The sequence below is a fragment of the Ahaetulla prasina genome, chromosome 3 (assembly GCF_028640845.1).
Source record: "Ahaetulla prasina isolate Xishuangbanna chromosome 3, ASM2864084v1, whole genome shotgun sequence".
Lineage (NCBI taxonomy): Eukaryota > Metazoa > Chordata > Lepidosauria > Squamata > Colubridae > Ahaetulla > Ahaetulla prasina.
Genome location: NC_080541.1, coordinates 170126551 through 170146328, shown reverse-complemented (window position 1 = coordinate 170146328; position 19778 = coordinate 170126551). Strand labels below are relative to the sequence as shown.

Below are 19778 nucleotides of genomic sequence, written 5' to 3'. Positions count from 1 at the left end.
GCCCACCAAGCAGAGAGAGTCAGCAAATTTAACAAAGCCCTCTGAAGCATGTAAACTATTGTAGTTGTTCTCTTCTGATTAATAAATGATTACTTTGAGTCAAAAATGGATGGAAACAGACAAACGCTTGTTTTTCTTGTCTGTAAACAACATCCTCTGTAGATTAACCAATATCCATCTGGCATCTCTCATGTTATTTGTCTATCCCAAATATGAGGAAAATATTAATACTGCCAGCATATTAATATTTTATTTTTATTTGAGAATTATACTTGGTTTACAATTTGGGGGTGAACATTTGGAATTTCATCTCCCCACCCCATCTTATATGCAAGAGCAAGGGACTCCTGGGGAAAAAAATCCACTTCACAGCCTGGTTTTAGCCATACAGGTAATCCTTGACCTACAACCGCAATTGAGCCCAACATTTCTATTGCTAAGCAAGACAGTTGTTGATTGAGTTTTGCTCCATTTTACAGCCTTTCTTGCCACAGTTATTAGGTGAATCAATACAGTTGTTAAGTTAGTAACATGGTTGGCAAGTGTCATGTCCCACTCCGCCGCTGATGGCCGGGTCAGGGAAATCCGAATCAGGCGTGCCTCTGCAGCTCTGCCAAAGTCCTAGCAAAGTTCTCAAGGCTGGCAGGAGGCCAGGAAGTGACTTCAGCAATATAAGGTAGACTTTGCCTGACTCAGAGAATGCCAGAAAGCAGATTCTTTATATAGGCCATGGGGTGTGGCTCCATGACTCAGCACTTATTCAGGCCTGCCCCTCCCTTCCTTCTGTTGACGCCACCTATCAATTCTCCTGAAGCGAGGGTCACTCCAGTCTCCAGCTGTTGGTAATTGACCTTCCTCAGGCTCACATGCTGTGGGGGAGGGGGAAGGGTCTAGTTGCTCCATTTGCCTGGGCATGGAGCAGGGCTGGAGGCTGGAGGCACTTCTTCTTCCTCGGCCTGTCTGGGCGTGGAGCCAGGGCTGGGGCCTGGAGGCATGCTAGGACATTCCTCAGCGTTCGGAAGAAGATAAGACGGGCCCGGCTGCAGGGAAAGCGAACGAGACACAACAGCAAGTGAATCTGGCGTCCGCATTGACTTTGCTTTTCAGAAAGTCGCAAAAGGTGATCACATGACCGCAGAACATTGCAACTGTCATAAATACGAGCCAGTTGCCAAATCTGAATTTTGATCACATGACCATGGGTGGATGCTTGTAAGTGTGAAAAATAAGTCACAAGTCATTCTTTTCAGTGCCGCTGTAACTTGGAATAGTCACTAAATGAAATGTTGAAAATCGAGAATTACCTGTATACACAAATAGCTTTATTAGTAATACAGCTATGCAAAGGAGGCCTCTTGTAATGCACTATTATTGATAATGAAGCAGCTTTCTTTCAATTCTTAAAGCATCCCCATCTTTTGTAATGCTTGCATGTCTGTTTAAAAAGTTTTTTCCCCCTGGCTATTGTGGAGTGGGGTGTATGCATGCAAAGAAAAGATCCATTGGGATGTGGCCAGTTTATTGCTTTGAGGCAAGTTTAGGTTATTGCTCCTTTTTTTTGCCCACTTCTGGTGTTAAAATCTGATATCCCAAAACCTTTGCCCACTGCAGATATAATTCATTGGTTCAATATCTTGGTTGAGATTACGGTGTGAATACATAAATTCACAGGGATCGTCATCCATCAATCGATACCGTAATCCTAATCTAACCTATTTGGTGGGAGAAAAGTGCAAGGTGATTAAAATAAGTGGAGGTAATCTATTGGTCTACAAAACTCACTGGCAAGTACAAAATTTTTGGCAGGCAAAAAAAAAAAAAAGCAAAAGCCAAGGTTTATGTTAACTCACTTTGCACAGTCAAATTCATAATTTAAGAGTATTAAACTGTGTTTTCTCAGATATGTAACACATTTAATATTACAGCTTGAAGATTATATCTTGAAGAAATAGCCAAAAGGTTAAGAATTGAGAAAGCAAATTACTTTCACAGATGTATGAAATGGTAACAATTTGGTTCATAATGATAAGTCTTACGATCATGTCACAAAAATGCTGTATTTTGTAGCAGCCAATTTTACATTCACTTTCAAGGTGCTCTACATTCAGATTAATTTATCTCCTATATTTATTACAGTATTAATTTGAAAAGGGCTTTACTATAAATTTAAAGGCTCTTTAAACTCTTATTATAAATTCAATTTAACAAATGCAACTGAAAATACTGAACTAAATTAAAACCACCAAGACTACAAAATGATGACTAGGTAGTATATTCCAGTTACTTAGCATATTGTAGTTATAGATGAATTCTCTTTTTGGGATTTCTCTCCATGTACTTCCTAATGCATGAGGGAAGTTTACGGGGCAGAGGAATCTAATATTTAACGAATGATGAAGTTTTAATTAAATACTATATAACTTTTATGTTCTCGTTTGCTTAAAAAATGGCTATTACGTTTTAACATCCTTCTTCCCTTGATGTCAGTGTCACTGTAAAAAGCAAAGTTGAAAAATTCATCAGTGACAGCTTCTCTGTATTGGCAGAGAAAAAGTGAATCAATTAGCCAAGCCTGCAAGTACATACACATGTCAAGTTTTATACAGCTAATTAATTAACCCATAGAGAACTCCTAGAGTCAAAATTAAATTGCCTTTGCAAAAACAGCTTAAAACAAATTCAGTGACAGAGGAATTGCTGTGTATTCAATTTTCTTTTTATTATTAGACCAAACAACTGCGAGCAAGAAAAGAAAATGTAACTTTCCAGCAGATAGATCGAAGCAAATAATTTCCATTCATTTCTGTCATCAGCTTAAAAATGACAAAGCCAATTTAACTGTGTTTTCCCCCCCTTTTCTTCCCCTATCCTCCCTCTTTTTAATTTAAGGAACAAGTTTTAGTTTACCATCCGACTCCTAGCCAGACCCGCCTAGCCACCCAGCTTACGGAGGAAGAACAGATTAGAATAGCACAACGGATAGGCCTTATACAGCACCTGCCAAAAGGAGTTTATGACCCTGGAAGAGATGGTTCGGAGAAAAAGATCAGAGAGTAAGTTGAATAAGTGCCATTTCTGATAGTAAAGTTACCTAAGAGATGACTTTTGTGGACTTTTCAAAAATCTTGTTCCTTGTTTGCAGTTTTCTTCACCGTTTTGGACTGTGTATGCCATTTTTCTCTTGTCTTTCTTTTTTTAATGGTAAGCAGATGTTTTCTGGGATTTTTCCTGATAATAAATGTCTTCCTTGTACACTGCCCTGATTTTTTTAAAATAAAATTTTACAGTAAATCCAGATGATTTTACTTTTCTTCTGAATTCTTTCCATGTTTTCTCACCACTTCTGGATTTTATTTTTCCTTGCCACAGAAAAACTCTTGGTTTTTTTTAAAAAAAGGGTGGAAATAGCCGTACATTTTCTTTCGCATAGTGAAAGGTGAAATTTAAAATACCCTAATCATTCTTATCTTTTCACCTAAAATCTGTAACATTCTGTATGATCATTCTGCATCTCAACAGCCTGGTTTATATTCATGCATTTATGCATAAATGTTTTATATTTATGCATTTATATTTATGCAGAAAGCTGGAGACCAAGACGCCTTTTGACATGAAAGCTGTCTGGGTGACTTTTTTTTCAGCCTCTACCTGACAAATAATGAATGTAGTAGTCAATTTATTTCCAAAGACAATTCCCATTCATGTTGATATGAACTGTGTGGCAAAAAGCAGCTTTCCGGGTGCATTTTTTAAAAAAGTGTAACACTCAGTTATGCTACTAATAATTGGATTAAATACTTTCCATATTATCATTCAAACAGATATGCCACATAATTACATATACTACAAAAATAATAATGGATTGGTATACAGGAATGTAGCATTACTGATAGAAATTGTTTTCCAGAAATTGTGTAACTGAAACAGGACAGAACATTGTTGCATAATATTTACAGTAATCATTTGTTTGGAAACACATTTCTAGCTGTCAAAGCAATTTACAAATACAAAGAGCCTGGATATTACGTTACTCATTCCATTCCGTTCAAAATTTTTCTCTTACAGCTTATGATTTGAAGATATTAAAATAGGAAATACTAGAAATGTCCAAAAGTCAAAATAAATTTTATAGATTGTAAATTTGTCAACAGGAGCAAAAATCTGCAATAAAATATTACAATCTATTTTTAAGTATATATCTGTATAGAGATAAATATATGGTTTTAAGCTATTTTCATTTTCTCTAAATATCTGTTCTGGGGAGATTCGGGACAGTATTTATTTGTTCATCCCTGTATTTATTCAATTAATATGTATATCCATCTAAAATAACTGATTCTGGACAGCTAACAATTTTAAAAATCAGCCAAAAACTCAACAAAAAAAGATAAAATAAATAGTCAATAGCCAAGATTTTAACAAAGCCATCAGAACAGATGCAATACAGATACTTGAACAACATTAATTCACAAACTCCAGCAGACACTTCAGTCTCCAAGCCCAAGAACATAGCCATTTCTTCATGCCTTGCAAAAGGCCTTTGGGGCCGTATCCAATTTGAACTCTAGGGAGGGGAGGTGATATCCAATATAGCTGGCATAACAATAGAAAAGGCTTTCTTCTGAGTCCCACCAGGTGACACTTTTTAATGGATGGGACTCATAACATAGCTCTCTTGCCACAAAAGATGGCATGGGGAGATGTGATTGGGGAGATGCAGTTCCCCAAATAACCTGGTATGGAGAGCTTTATCGGTAAGCATCTGCATCTTGAATCCGAAATGATACTGGCAACCAATGCAGCTCCCAGAGCAGAGTTGTTCTAAACCCATATATTAAAAAGTGCTTATAACTGCCAATATTTTGTACTAACTGCAGATTCTGGATGCACTTCAAGGGCAGGACCAAGTAGGGCATATTGTAATAGTCCAACTGGGAAGTAACTTCCTTGTCCACATAGCTATGGAAAAGTTTTCCAGGTCACAGTCATTTATGTTTTGTAAACAGAAATAGTACACTGGTTCTGTGTGGGATAGTGGTAATCCCATCCAGAACAAGAGATGGAGAATCTCCAGAACCAGGGCTGTTAGAACTCAAACCCAGTCAGTCATTGAGTTGGAGCCTGTTCCGTACCATCCAAGTCCCCACAGGCTCCAGTCCTCAAGATAGAATTTCCACGATATTACCTGGACAGCTCATGGTGAAGGTACGTCGCCCCATGCTATTGGATGACCTTATCAGTGGCATCATGTAAATGTTAAACCAGTCAAGAGAATGTCAAGCCCAGGGACATCCTGCAATGCAAGGTTATCTAAGGTGGCAATAGTATCTCTATTGAAATAGTATCTCTATTGAAAGAAGGGATTGGCAATAGTATCTCTATTGAAAGAAGGGATTGGAGAAATAGGTGCCCTGTTCCCTTCTCTGATAAAGAATTCTACCAAATTCTGGGTTCATCGATGTAGCATGTTCATTTCTGAGAAATTAATTATGGATTTAAACTATCAAGACTAACAAATTCAGTGTTTTGGAATGATCAAATGTAAATTTCATAGAAATATTTTTGGAGGCTCTGAAATGAACAATGGTAGAAACCCTCAAATGTTACTGAGTTGAAGCCACTTACCTTATATCATCAGTTATAGGAAACAGCTGATTATGGTTGTTGCTATATTGGGGCAATCAGTTTTTTAAATCTAAAGGGGTTATTACCTTCTCATATTGGAATACCATATATTGAGTGATTTTGTTTAAGAATTAAATAAGCACAAAATACTGAATGAACAAGTAACAGTTTCTTTATGTATATGTAGAGTCCACATCATGTGTTGATGACATTATGAAAAAAACAACCCAAATACCCAAAATGTGATAAATATTTTTCAGAGAATTGTTCCAAGGCAATTTCAGATTGCATAAATGGCTTATTTTCCCCCATTTTTAACATCTAAAATTGGCAGTATTTAAACCAGAAATAAAGTAGCATGTTTTATTGAATTAAAAACTCACTAATAATAAAATACAGAGCATTTACAAGTGGCTTGAGAAATATGCATTCTTCCCCAAAATTAAATTCTCAAAAAGAAATTGGGTAAACAACGATCATCTTAAATAATTAAACTATTGTAAATTACTTAAACTGAAATTGCAAATCTCAGTAACACGAAATATAGGCAGTCTGCCATCAATGATGTTATTATCTGTATTAACGTAGATTTTGCAGCAGGATTATATACATATACTTATTCAACCCTGTGTGCTCAGTGCAGCTTATTATGAAATAAATGTGGACAGATTTGTAGCCTTAACAGATTTCATATGGATTTCCAGAGATTATAATGTAATAATAACTTCTAGAAGTTTAACTTCAAGGATTTAACAAGTAACAACTTTAATGTGTATTAGAAAGTTTACAAGATTTTTCTCCCTAATTTCATGATCCTATTTCTATACAGTTTCCATTTTTTCCATCTTGTTTCTCTTTTTTTCCCTAGGTGTGTCATCTGTATGATGGACTTTGTTTACGGAGATCCTATCAGATTCCTGCCCTGCATGCATATTTACCATCTGGACTGTATAGATGACTGGTTGATGAGATCTTTCACATGTCCTTCCTGTATGGAGCCCGTTGATGCCGCATTATTGTCCTCTTATGAGACTAACTGAGCCAGAGTGTCTCTTCTGACCTGTCAAGAAAACATCATTTTTAATGGATTATACCTATCATTCTACCCAAAGAACCAGAGATTAGTAAACGAAGTCATGCACACAAAAAGTTCATTTCCTTAAAAGTGATAAGACAATAATTTCCGACTAGCTGCAGGTAATTGATAAAGACAGGGAAGAAGAGACATCTTTTAGGGAATATAGACACATAGGATGCTATTTTTATGTAAAGCCTTGATCCAGTACTTAAAAATAATTACTCTTCATGAAAGCCTGCTAGCACCCCCACCCAGAGGAAGTGGGTGGAGGGTAATAGTAGATGCTAAATATTAAATTGTGTGGACTGAAATTAGCAAGCAACTCTGCTCAAGCATCACTGACTCACACAAGAGTACTGCCATGGGAAAATGTACTTTGAGAGCAGAAGCAGTGTGAGATATACATGTGTACTTGAAGAAAGAGAAAGAGGTACCAAAACATCCTTTCTCCTAAAGAAAAGGGCATGTCTGCTCAGATTTGGGTCAATGTTCTAATTACAGGGAAAAAAAATCCTACATTTTTATAACACTGGCACAAAAATAGTTTTAAGCTTGTTTGCACAATTCTTTTTTTATCCATTGGAAATGGAATCCATTTTGCCTTAGGTCTTTTTAATAGCATATTCTTATGTTTGGGCTGGCTCTATGCTTGAAAATCAGTTTATTTATAACCTGTTGTACAAGTGCTATATGTTGTTTGCAGTTAGGATTATGTGGACTTCAAAAAGATGTCCTCGCTTATAAGCAAATGTGAGATGCACTGTCTCTTTTGTGTATGTGGCATTCTGATGTTGAGGTGTTAAAAGAAAAATCAGAAAACAGACCAGTGTTTTACCTCTCTAGACTTTTCTTTCCCTGCCTCATTTTTTTTTGGGCCCAAAGTTTGCTGTATTCAGACACCAAGATCAATGTTGTTACTGGCAGGTAAAAACAAAGAATGGTGAACATGTAAGCATGATAAAAGATCACGTATACCACAGAATTTGTTAACTACCCTTCTTACAGCAAGTATTACATGGAACCATATAAAAAGGATACTGCATCTCTCATTCTTGTAGTTCTTAGATTTGAAAAACCAGACTGCGTCTCAGTCTATGTAATCAGTGTATCTTGTATTTTGTTGACTGGCAAAGCAGTCTGTCAAGCAGATGTTAAATAATCTATATGTTTTGTACAAAAAAAAAATGCAAAATTGTATTTGGCACAGAATTACATAGGACTGATCAAGTGGGTGAACTGTAGCTGGGAAGGGCTGTTTCCAGTATTTGTAGATCTGAAATCAGCAAAAGGTATGCTTGCAGAGAAAGTCATGCAAAGAAAGTGTAGTTATAAAAACAGTCAATTTAGCATGTGGGGCTTTGTCCTATTATGTGTTCTTTAATGTAATTTTATACATTTGACTCAAAAGACAATTCTTTTAATTTAGCATGAGATACAGGCTCCAGTTAATAGCACTGTATTATGAGGACTGGCCTTGTTTTAACACATGATTTAAAAAACTATTTAGACAGCTACACTGAAGACTGTAAGCTTAAGAGTATAGAGTAATTAGATGTCAAATAATTTCTACAAGGTTAGTAGTATGCAAACATCTGAAATATGGCTTATTTCTTATTCTGCAGAACCTTTCATTCAGATGCTTCAGTCCGTATCCAAAGTGCACACTTGTGTATTCATACAGCTCCTATGCAAGCAGATTTTCCCTCCAAATTACAGTGAACAAGGCATACCAAGCATGATCAGAGATAGCCTTACAAATGGGGGGGGGGAGGGAAACAGGCTGGGAAAGAGCTCCATATTGCCTCAGTTCCCTTGTACCTATCTAAGTAGCTCAATTGCAATTCTGCATCAGATACAGATGGTTACACTATGACTGGTGTATTGAAAAAAGCAGTTTGAAGAATGTACCATATTAGATTAATTTACATTTAATGGGAAATTTTTTAGTGCAACCCCCTTCAACTGTTCTTAATTCCTAGATGAGAGATAAAAGGAAGTTGTGCAATATTTTCAGAATAAATCATACTACCTTGTCATTCCATATATTTTCCATAAATGTTAATGTCTATCTTGTTAAGTATTAACAAGATTAAGAATTTGTTTCTTTTACCTTGGATGTTAAATTGGCAAATGAACCATTTTTAAACATCTTTTTCATGTTCATTGTTTTCTTTCTGTGACTTTTTTTAAAATGCTAGGAAAATAGCATGGATTTGCTGCGAATTTATGTTTTACGTCTTAATTTCTACGGGGTGGGGGAGAACACAGCCAACATATACTCCCCTCAGAATTTGGTGTAGCCTGAAGTGGGTGCTCGTGAGCTCTCCTTCTTCCTTACCTCTCACTTTGATTTATTGCTGTTGCCGTCACTGCCAACTTTCCAATAGACCATATTTTTGTAGAATCAGCAACCCTACAGTCCAGTATCCTGACTTGTGCCCTTCAGGGGGTCTCTATGGTTGTTAGGCCACCTTTTATTGAAAGAGCCAGTTACCATAGAGCTTTCTTAGTGCAAAAGTTAAATGGCATGTTCAGAAACCTTCTTTAAGACTCAAATCAGAGTTGTGGATGCAAACATTTCTAAAATGCCTGCTTAGTCCTTTTCTGATCAGTTGCTCAGCAAGCTATAATGCTGCACTTAGACACGTGAGGAAGCCTAATGTAATTCCATCACATATTATATGTTAACTAGCCCAAATAATTTACTCCGTAATGGTCAAATCTTTTTGTGTTGACTGTCTGTTTAATTCCCCTTTGTGATAACCTTTCTTGTAGGAGTAGACATCTAGTGGACAAATTGCCACTTATGTCTTCCCAATATGTGCACATGGAGAATAGCAGCCGCCTTCTGCATGTTTTGACTGATAGCCTTACAAAGAAAATTAACTGTGACAGTTCCAGGACTGGCAAAAATCCTGCCCTTTGATCTTGGCATATCAAAACTTTATGTTGATCCATGGTCTCTTCCAGCACAGAGACTATTCCTGGTTGATCACTATTAGACCAAGAGCCACAGAATTATCATAAATTCTTCCTGTGGCTTGAGACAGGAAGGACACACTATTCTGTGAGCTCTAAGCAGCCTTCCTTGAGAACATGAAATGTATTCCCAAAACTATTTTTAAATATGATTGTGAGTTAAGCAAAGGTGATTAGCAGGTGTATATGTGCATGCACGCCCCAGATTCAGCACCAGGGGCTTGGTTACTGAAGGAAGAAAAATTCAGCCCTTTTAATTTATCTTTCCAAATAACATGGTTATAAACATCAAAGCATATCTGTGCTCTGCTTACAAAGAAGCAATACTTACATTTAGAAGCAGATTCTGTGCCTTAAAATCACTGTGTACTTTTCTGTACAAATTAACATTGAGAAACAATTTGGTCAATTGGCACGTGGCATTTCTTAATAATATTTAGAAGGAAAAATTAAGCACAATACCAGAGGTACTTAAACTATGTAAAATCTGTTGGAAAATATAACTAGAAAGAAGTCATTTACTTAATAATATATTTCACCTGGGACAATAATTGCTATTCTTCTACAAATTGTTATTTGCTTCCTAATTTGAGGACCTGCTCTGGAGCAGTTAGAATGAAGACCAAAAGATACTTTATATTGGATTTTGCTCAACTGCCTGAATGTTGCTCAATATAGCTTTCTGATTTAGTAGTGTGCCATAACTTTGTGATTTTTTAAAAAAAAGCATTACTAAATCCATTACTAAATCCAAAGTTAACATTTGATTGACTTCCAAATGTTAAAGCACAAACTTCCAAAGGTGAATCTCCTAAGATGTTTCCTAAATTATGCTGGAAATGTCTATAATGTTGGTTATTTACTTATATCCCAATCTGTACCCATCCCATTTCAACAGAATCTACCAAAGGTCAGTTTATAGTATGAGTCTTAATTTATCAAAAATTATTATTTGTCGACATTCCAATACAACCACAGAACTATGATTATAGCCTAAGCACCCATTTTGGGATATAAATATATCCAAGATCAAGCACCAATTCTTGCAGATTAAAAAAAAAACCCCATACAAAACTGTGAACTTTACTGCAAGATGACTATTAAAAAGGGTATTTTGGAAGGACAATCAATTACTAAAGAAAATGACATGCTACAATTTCAAGAACCACAAAAATATTTAATATTGCAGCCAAAGTACAAGAACTGGCTTTGTGTTTCTATGCACATATTTCACATCTGGTATAAACAGTTACTTATATGTGTATTGCATTTGCGCTAGTAAAGTTGGCAATTTCTTACTCAAAGTTGCATTCTTTAAAACTGGAAAATATTAAACAATTTCTATTTTCAAGACCAAGCAAGTAATTTCTATTGTGGGAAAAGATTCTCTGGTCTAAATCCAAAAAGAAAAATTATGTTTTAACTGACACTAACCCAGTGTCCTGTCACAGGATATTTAATTAATTGCACATTGAAATAATAAATCACATATTGTTTCAGGTTTCTACAAAAATTGAAAGTTACTGACACATTTGTTTCATGTAATATACCAGCAAAGATACAAACTGCATTTGTGAAATTAATTCAGTTAAGTATGCAAAATGCTGACATATATGGTGTTAATTTAACCGGAGAAGAAATTAGCAATTTCTTTAGAACTTTCCGATCAGAGAATAAGTGCAGAACACAAATAAGATACAATACTGAATTGTCTACAGTCTTTAACCTCAAGGCTCTGATTAATCTAGACCAGGAATTCTCTCTCAAAGAAATTGATCCTATCAGAGATGAATCATAAAGTTCCCTTTTGGTAAGAAAATTTACAGACATTCTGTTATTATACAGGTAGATCTCGACTTGGAACCACAGTTGGAACCAGAATTTCTGTTGCTAAGCAAGACAGCTGTTAAGTTGCCGATGCATGCCCAATATTACAGTCTTTTTTGCTACGTTTGTTAGCAAATCACTGCAGTTAAGTGAATCGCATGGCTCCAGGATGCTGCGACCATCATAAATACAAACTGGTTGTCAAGTGCCTGAATTTTGTTCATGTGACCATGGAGATGCTGTGGCAATTGTATATATGAGGCTTGGCTATAAGTCACATTTTTTGGTGCTGCTGTATCTTTAGATGGTCACTAAATGAATGGTTGTAGGTTGAAAGTTACCTGTATTTATCATATAGTTTTAAAAACTAACGTTTCAGTAACTTACTCTGTCTCTCACTTATGATATCCCACTGAGAGTCAGCAATTGAATCTATACATGTTTCAGTTTAAAATGCTATCTTGCATAAAATATTTTGTGAAATAATTTTCCTAAGTTGAATTAATACCAGGGAAAATCAGAAGATTCAGGCAGTTCAAATAAATATAAAGATTTATTGCAAGCTTAAGCCCTCTACAAGAATCAGACCAACTAACCGTCAAGAGATATGAGCGGGAGATAAGATAGGCATTCAAGGTAGGCTGGACTTAGATCTCTTGTGGGCGTGCAGGGACTCGTAACATGATACTTTTGATCCCTCCTCTGGCTCAGCATAGTCATCTCCTACATCAATTGTTTACTCCTTATTATGGAATAATAGCATGTTAAAAGTATTTTAATAATCTAATTCTTTTCAAATACTTTAAACTTAGCTTTTGTTCCAGAAAATGATTCAGGATTGTTTGCTATAGTTCTTCAATTATTCTAATATTGATACTTATCCTAAAATTCTTGGTAACCGATCAAACTAGCCAAACAACCATATCACATAGGGTTTTTTGCCCCATCGGGACAATGTACATATTAAAGCATGGCCGATTAGGGAATTCTGGGAGTTGAAGTCCACAAGTCTTAAAGTTGTTAAGTTTGGGGAGCCCTTTATTAAAGGACAGCTGAAAGGTGGGTGGGAGGGAGGTTCTACCTTTTTAAATTATTTCATTGTGATAAGTAAGCAAGCTTGTAGGACTACACATTGTTCTATTTAATAAGCAATTTAACAGGCAATTCTGTTACTCTTTTATTATCAAGAAAACAAGATCCACCTAATTAGTACTTTTAAAAATTAACCATCTGACTCTGATCAAAGGTGTGAGCAGAAAGACTTCAAGGTTCTACTAGTTTATTTGCTATTATTCACCAACTTAACATATTTCAAAATGCTTTTAACTGGCTGAAAATGGCACACAGAGATAATGAAAGAAATACTGCTTTTTAAGTGTTGATTTCTTAGAATTTTTAAAATTAAACACATTTGTGCTAATGTGGACACGGAAATCATTTTAAAATATTGCCAGTAATATTCATCTCTGAAGATTTTTACACCAAATGAACTGCTGATTTAAAAAAAAACTAACATTACAAAACCACAGTTGCTATAGAACGATCATCATCATCTTGGAGAGATCTGGCTTGATGCAAAGCAGCTTGAATTCTGAAGTGTGTCCTTGTTTCCATGGAATAATTCTTATAATTTTGCCTAAAACAAACAGATATTTGTGATAGATTCATACCTACAGCATTTATCATCATCTAGACTTAATAGAGCAATATTTACACAGAAAAAGAGGAAAAAAATCTGTTTTCTTACAAATTTTTGTTTTAAAAGGGAACAACATGTAGTGTGTGTGTACATACACACACAGATACAAAACCTACTCCCCATTCTTTATTCTAGGATTGTGACTGGTGTCAGGAATACATACATACATACATATGTATACTACACACTATCTGTATATTGTATATACAATATACACTTATACACCAAGACACTTCCAATTTTACGCGGGAGAAAACCCGAATAACCAAAGACCTACATACAAACACCCGCGAAAACCTCAGAAAACAAATATATATATGTATATGTATACCTGGCATCAGTCACCAGTCAGATATGAAACCTTGTTTGTCCAACATTCAGAATTTGCTCAAAGTCTTAACAACACTGATTAAAAAACAAATATAAATTTTAGTATAATTTGTAAATAAATAACAAATGTATGCTTCAACCCTCACTTACTGAAGTATGGTAAATTGTATATTTTCAATGTTTGTATACCAAAATGACTTAAAATAAGCAACCTACCTGGTAAGATATAATTATTTGTCACTGGAGCCCGTCTAAGAATTTTTCAGCACACCTACTTCAACCCTTCCCATCCCTTATCTACTACTAATAATGAGAAAGATATACTTCAACAGGCTTACTTTGCTCTTTCCAGGATCTTAATTGCTTCTTCTATTTTATCTTGATCCAGATATAATAAAGCAAGTTCAAGCAGTGCATTTGGAATTAAGTAATGATCATACTTGATCTTCTTTTCACTTAAAAGAAGAAATGGCAAGATACATGTAATGTATAACAATAGTTTTACAGGCAAGAGTAAGTAAAGTTATTCAGAATTGACAAGAAGAAATTCTGATCTGGTCACATGATGACTTGCTTAATGACTGCATCAAAAGTCCAAATTGTGATCGTAAGTATGTAAGATATACAACTCAAGCCACTTTAGCTATTTTAAAACTGTAAGCTTTTTTTGACCCTGATAGCTACTATCCCACACTGATGAAACGATCGGGTTACTAGATAAATCATCTTTTTATGTAGTCATTCTCTCAAGAAATGACCAATGTTCTTTCAAGAATAATCTATATTCTCCTAAAATCCATCTCCTGATTTTAACTGTAGACCAATTAAAACATATAAATATAGATTTATATCTGTATAAATACATATAATTTATTAACTGACATGAAGAGACCACTTGAAAATTGATAATGTAATGTAGCCATTCCTGGTTTAGTGTTCATTAGCATCTTCTAGTTTGGAAACTTACTTGAAGTGAATATAAGTAAAGTGATCTTCTGCTTCCGAAATCTTGCCCAGATGTTTTAAGCATACCCCTTTCAGAAGCTTTATCATACAATGGTCATCAACAAGAAAATCTGTAGCTGAAAAATAAAAGAAGATGCACAGGTAATTTTAGATCATGACAGGCATCTTTTTAAGCCAGGGGACATGTTGAGACATATTTAATATTCTCATCTAATATGTGCACATATTACTTATGAACATAATTATAATTATTGATATCACATATTCAAACTATTCTACACAATATTTAAATGATATATCAATTATTTGAATTAGTGACTTCATAAATTCTGTGATCACATGAAGAATTTGCTATTATGTCAGTAATTTTAAATTCTTCACAGTATCACAGAATTTATGAAGTCACTAATTCAAATAATTGGTGCATTATGCATCATGTTACTGGCTGGATAATATATATAACACACTGGCTGGGTTTATATATATTGATAAGTCTACATTATCATTATAGGCTTTCCTTGGTTCTACAAGATGAGGAAGGAGTGATACATCACAGAAGAGAAGACAAAAAGAACCTAACAATTCTTCCAAAATTTATATTGCCAAGAAAATACACCAGAAGACAATATCAAACAATATTTAGACAAGATGAATTTAATTAAAATTGCAAAGATAAAAAAAGAGATGTTAAATGGAACAATAACTATGATGGAATTAGTGGAGGCAAAGAAGAAGCAAAAGAATAACAAAATACCGGGTCCAGACAGTCTCCCTATGGAGCTGTGCAAGACTGTTCAGATGTGTTAATGCTGGAAATATTTAATGAAGCACTTGTAGAGGCTAAATAACCTAATTCTTGGACAGAAGCATTCATCGCACTCATTCCAAAAGAAGATACAGATCAGCAACAGATTAAAAATTACAGACCCATGTGAATACTGAACGCAGACTACAAAATATTTGCATCTATAATATTGGAAAGAGTTAAAAAAGTCCTAAACAAGTTTATCGACCGGGATCAAAACGGATTCTTACCAAGAAGACAAATAAAAAATAATATGAGAACCATTAAAAATACCTTAGAATACTATGAAGCCCACCCCGAAAAACAGGCTGCTTTAATTTTATTTTGGACGTCCAAAAGGCTTTTGATAATTTAAATTAGAGGTTTATCATTTTACAATTATAGAATATGAATTTTGGGGAGAAGTTTGTGAAGATGGTGGAAAAAATATATACAACTCAAACAGCCAAAGTAATAATAAATGGAGATATCACAGAAAAATTTAATATTGCAAAGGGGGTAAGACAAGGTTGCCCATTATCACCCTTACTATTCATCCTAACTTTAAAATAGAAGAATATGGTCAAGTAGCAGGACTTAAAATCAATAAAAGTAAAACAAGGGAAATAACAAAAAACCTCACCAAAAACAGGAAAGAATTGGAAGAAATAATGCTCATGTAAGTGCCCAAAAAAGTAAAATATTTGGAAATCTGATTAGAATTCTTGATGGACATATCTTTTCTTTTATGTACATTGAGAGCATATGCATCAAGACAAATTTCTTGTGTGTCCTATCACACTTGGCCAATTAAAAATTCTATTCTATTCTATTCTATTCTATTCTATTCTATTCTATTCTATTCTATTCTATTCTATTCTATTCATATGTGGTGGACGTGTATAAAAGCAAAAAAACATTGGAGTAGAATAAGAAAGTGGCTCGAAGAGATAAGCAAACAGCAAATAGATTTGAAACCAGAATTATTTTTACTAGGAATATTCACAGGAAATTATGACAAAAAATACAATATTTAATACTAATAACTGCAGCTGGAATAGAATAGAATTGAATTTTATTGGCCAAGTGTGATTGGACACACAAGGAATTTGTCTTGGTGCATATGCTCTCAGTGTACATAAAAGAAAAGATACGTTCATCAAGGTACGACATTTACAACACAATTGATGGTCAATATATCAGTATAAATCATAAGGATCATAAGAATACTGTATGAACAAAACTGGAAGAATAATATTATACCATCGGAGGATAATGTGATAAGGAAAGTTTTAGAGTGCGCAGAGATGGATAGACTTACAAAGGAAATAAAGGATAAAGGTGAAACAAAGTACTATATGGTATGGAATGAATGGTATAAATGGTTAGAGGAAAGGTGTAAAGGTTAAGATCAAATGAAGATTTAGGCGTTAGAAATTAGTAACAAATCTGTATAAATAGATACGACACAAATGATCATAATTTAGTATATTAATATGTTAATATGTACAAAAGATAATGGAACCACATGTATAGATCAGGGGTGGGTTCTACTTACCTTTACTACCGGTTCAGAACAGGATCACACATGCTTCTGCGCATGCACAGATCACCCATGATAACGTCGTGGCGGGTGGGCAGCTTCCTGCCGGTTTTCGTACCGGTTCTATAGAACCGGACTGAACCAGGAGTAACCCACCACTGGTATAGATAAAGGTAAATTGATATAAGGGGGAAAAATTGATATATAATGGATGTACACTGATGTGGAAATGTTGCAAAGCAGAAAACTGTCAAAACTTTAAAAAGAAACCTGATTAATAAAAATTATTTTTTTTAAAGAAAGGACTTCCTTGATTTAGGCTTAGTATATTGTATGAATGTATCAGGTATATTTTTCAACAGACCACAGTTAAGGAAATTCTGATTTTAAAAAGTGTTTAAATCCAGTCAGTTCCCCTCTCCCCCCATCAGCCGGTTGCCAAGCCACAAAGGTTGGGGACTGCTGCTTTAGATGATCAGTTGTAGCCACAAACTCCCCAGAAACTGCTCTCCTACCACTGTAAGCAATCTTTTCTGAAGTTTGAAACTAATATGTATAAATAGAAAGGGGAAGAAGAAAGCAGAACTGTCTCAATTCTAAGAAGCAGGAAGACAATACTGACTGCTGATTACCAATTTGTAAACATATAAATTACCTATTTTATTGAACTGGGGAAAAAACAAATATTTGCCATCACATGAGCTCTATTGGAAAGCTATACTTAAATTTTAAAAAGTTTGTCTTTTGCCTTCTTGGCAAAAGAAGGCAATTTCTGGGGTGCTAATTTCCAACATCTGTTTCTCAAACATGCAAGGATACCTTTAAGGCACTCTTAAAGGATTGAGTTAATCATTGCTTAAGACAAATTCTGATCAAGTGGGCCTTCTGCCAAATGTCAAATGTACTCCTAGAACTGAAACGTTTCTTCAACCTAGCATAAAATTATGTCATAGTGGAGTAATTGAAACTAAAATAAGACAGTTGCCAATGATAACATTGCTACTATCATTACTATCTTACAATTAATCTAGTAACTGACTAGTTTAGTTAGTTTAGTTTAGTTTATTCAAATTTGTATACCGCCCTATCTCCCTAGGGACTCAGGGCGGTTCACAGGCAGATAAAATACATATAAATACAAGATAAAATGTCCGTTAAAAAACTTATTAAATATAGCCCGATAATTAAAACAATATATATAATAAAACCCATTTAAAATCTAAATTTAAAAGACCTAGTCCAGCCCTGCGCAGACAAATAGATGTGTTTTAAGCTCGCGGCGGAAGGTTCGGAGGTCCGGGAGTTGACGAAGTCCTGGGGGGAGTTCGTTCCAGAGGGTGGGGGCCCCCACAGAGAAGGCCCTTCCCCTGGGTGTCGCCAGACGGCACTGCCTAGCCGACGGCACCCTGAGGAGTCCCTCTCTGTGAGAGCGCATGGGTCGGTGAGAGGTATTTGTTAGCAGCAGGCGGTCCCATAGATAACCCGGACTACAGAAGAATGGGTGAATATGTTTAGCTTCCTAGAACTCCAAGTCAAGCACAATCTCTCTAATTGTCTGTACCTGTTGTGACCTAGGCTTACTGAGTCATTACAATACACAATTAGTCCCAAAAAAACCTATTTTATTGTAACAGCTGAGAATTATGTTCATTCCCAGCTGAGTCCCAATTAGTTGCAAAAAAAGTCCTTCGGAAGATTACCCCTTCGGGGTAATCACCAACCTTTATCTTCTTTGACACCCTGCCAAAGGCCTTACTTGGCAAAGCCCCACCGAGTTCAGAAACAAACAAGAGATGCCAACAGGAAAGGAGTTAGCAACATTGCTTTCCTGCAAAAGACCCAACTGCCTTTGTTTCTCTTTTAAGCCTTATGGGAGAGGCCAATCATCTCCTGGCCTTACTCCCGAGTCGTCCCTTTTGCTTTAGCTGCTCTTGCCTTCTTGCAGCTCTGCGCAAGCATGCACTAGGAACAGGCTCCTCCTGTTCCTCTGCCTCTCTACTGTCCGACTCTGGGAGCTCTAGAGTCCGTGGTCCTGGCCCCATCTCTGCCTCCGACACAGAGCCCTCGTCTGGGCCTTCCCCAGACTCCAGGACTGGCCCATGTTCTTCCCCAGCCTCCTCAGTGTCCGACCTCACTGCTAGCTCTGCAGGCTGCTGGCAAACCATAACAGTACCCTCTGCAAGGATGCATCTGAAATGAGATCTGGATTACCTGGGCTTTTCTCCAGGATTGTTTCTGCGTCTGCTAAGGACTCCAATATGTTTTCCGTTAAATCTGGGCACTTCCCAATCACTGCATAACCATTCCAGACATACATCATTTCCTAAAACATATTGAAATATAATGTATGTTACTGGAGACATTTTCTTCCAAAATATATGAGTACATTTGAGAAGTATTTTTGTTAAGTTGTGACAGAGTTTTCTTTTTGCTAACTTCTTGCAAAATGCTGCCAACTAGCAATTCTTGATCTACACATTGCCTGCCTCACTGATATATGTTGTTATTTCCCCAGAGCTTTGAAAAAATATTTTATCTATTTGAAATAATTTATTTCAACTTATAATCTTCTACCTTGAAAGGCCAAAGCAAAAGCCGCCTTGAGTCACCTTATAGGGGACATGGGCAGCATAAAAATTTGATCAAATAAATAAAATAATAACAATAGTAGGAAGAGTTGGATTAGGTGGAAGAGAATGTAATTCCTTTCTGTTATATTCAGATATATTCTTTCTTCTTTCAAATGACTCTTTTCCATCAAAAAGCTCTCTACTTTTTAAGTGTGTGTGTGTGTTTCTCTTAATCTTGCTTTTCCTACTCATTATGCAAATCCAATCCAAGAGTGATTTTAAAATTGAGGAAAACAGAATATATGAATAGAATTAAACCAGTGTGACTCCATGAAACCAGTAATTCCACCTCCAAAATGAGATGACCTGTTTTTTCC

The 19778-nt window shown here is 35.6% G+C and overlaps 2 protein-coding genes across 7 annotated transcripts in view; one reads left to right on the top strand and one right to left on the bottom strand.

Moving 5' to 3' along the window:
• RNF11 (ring finger protein 11) overlaps positions 1 to 8853 on the top strand; it is a 37685-nt gene extending 28832 nt beyond the window's left edge. The window contains exons 2-3 of the mRNA XM_058178029.1: positions 2890 to 3053; positions 6494 to 8853. Of these exons, the coding sequence (XP_058034012.1) occupies positions 2890 to 3053; positions 6494 to 6665 (336 nt within the window). The 3' untranslated portion in view covers positions 6666 to 8853. The remainder of the gene's footprint in view (positions 1 to 2889; positions 3054 to 6493) is intronic.
• A 2001-nt stretch (positions 8854 to 10854) lies between these two features.
• The window catches only part of TTC39A (tetratricopeptide repeat domain 39A), a 59257-nt gene continuing 50333 nt past the window's right edge, over positions 10855 to 19778 (bottom strand). For 4 of the 6 annotated variants that reach the window (XM_058178024.1, XM_058178025.1, XM_058178027.1 and 1 more), the window contains 4 exons: positions 19043 to 19154; positions 14506 to 14620; positions 13877 to 13993; positions 10855 to 13145 (listed from right to left, as the gene is read on the bottom strand). In XM_058178024.1, coding sequence (XP_058034007.1) covers positions 13025 to 13145; positions 13877 to 13993; positions 14506 to 14620; positions 19043 to 19154 — 465 coding nt within the window. In that variant the 3' untranslated portion in view covers positions 10855 to 13024. Of the gene's footprint in view, positions 13146 to 13876; positions 13994 to 14505; positions 14621 to 16846; positions 16990 to 19042; positions 19155 to 19778 lie in introns of those variants that run through there. The other 2 variants (XR_009154550.1, XM_058178026.1) reach the window with 2 other exon arrangements.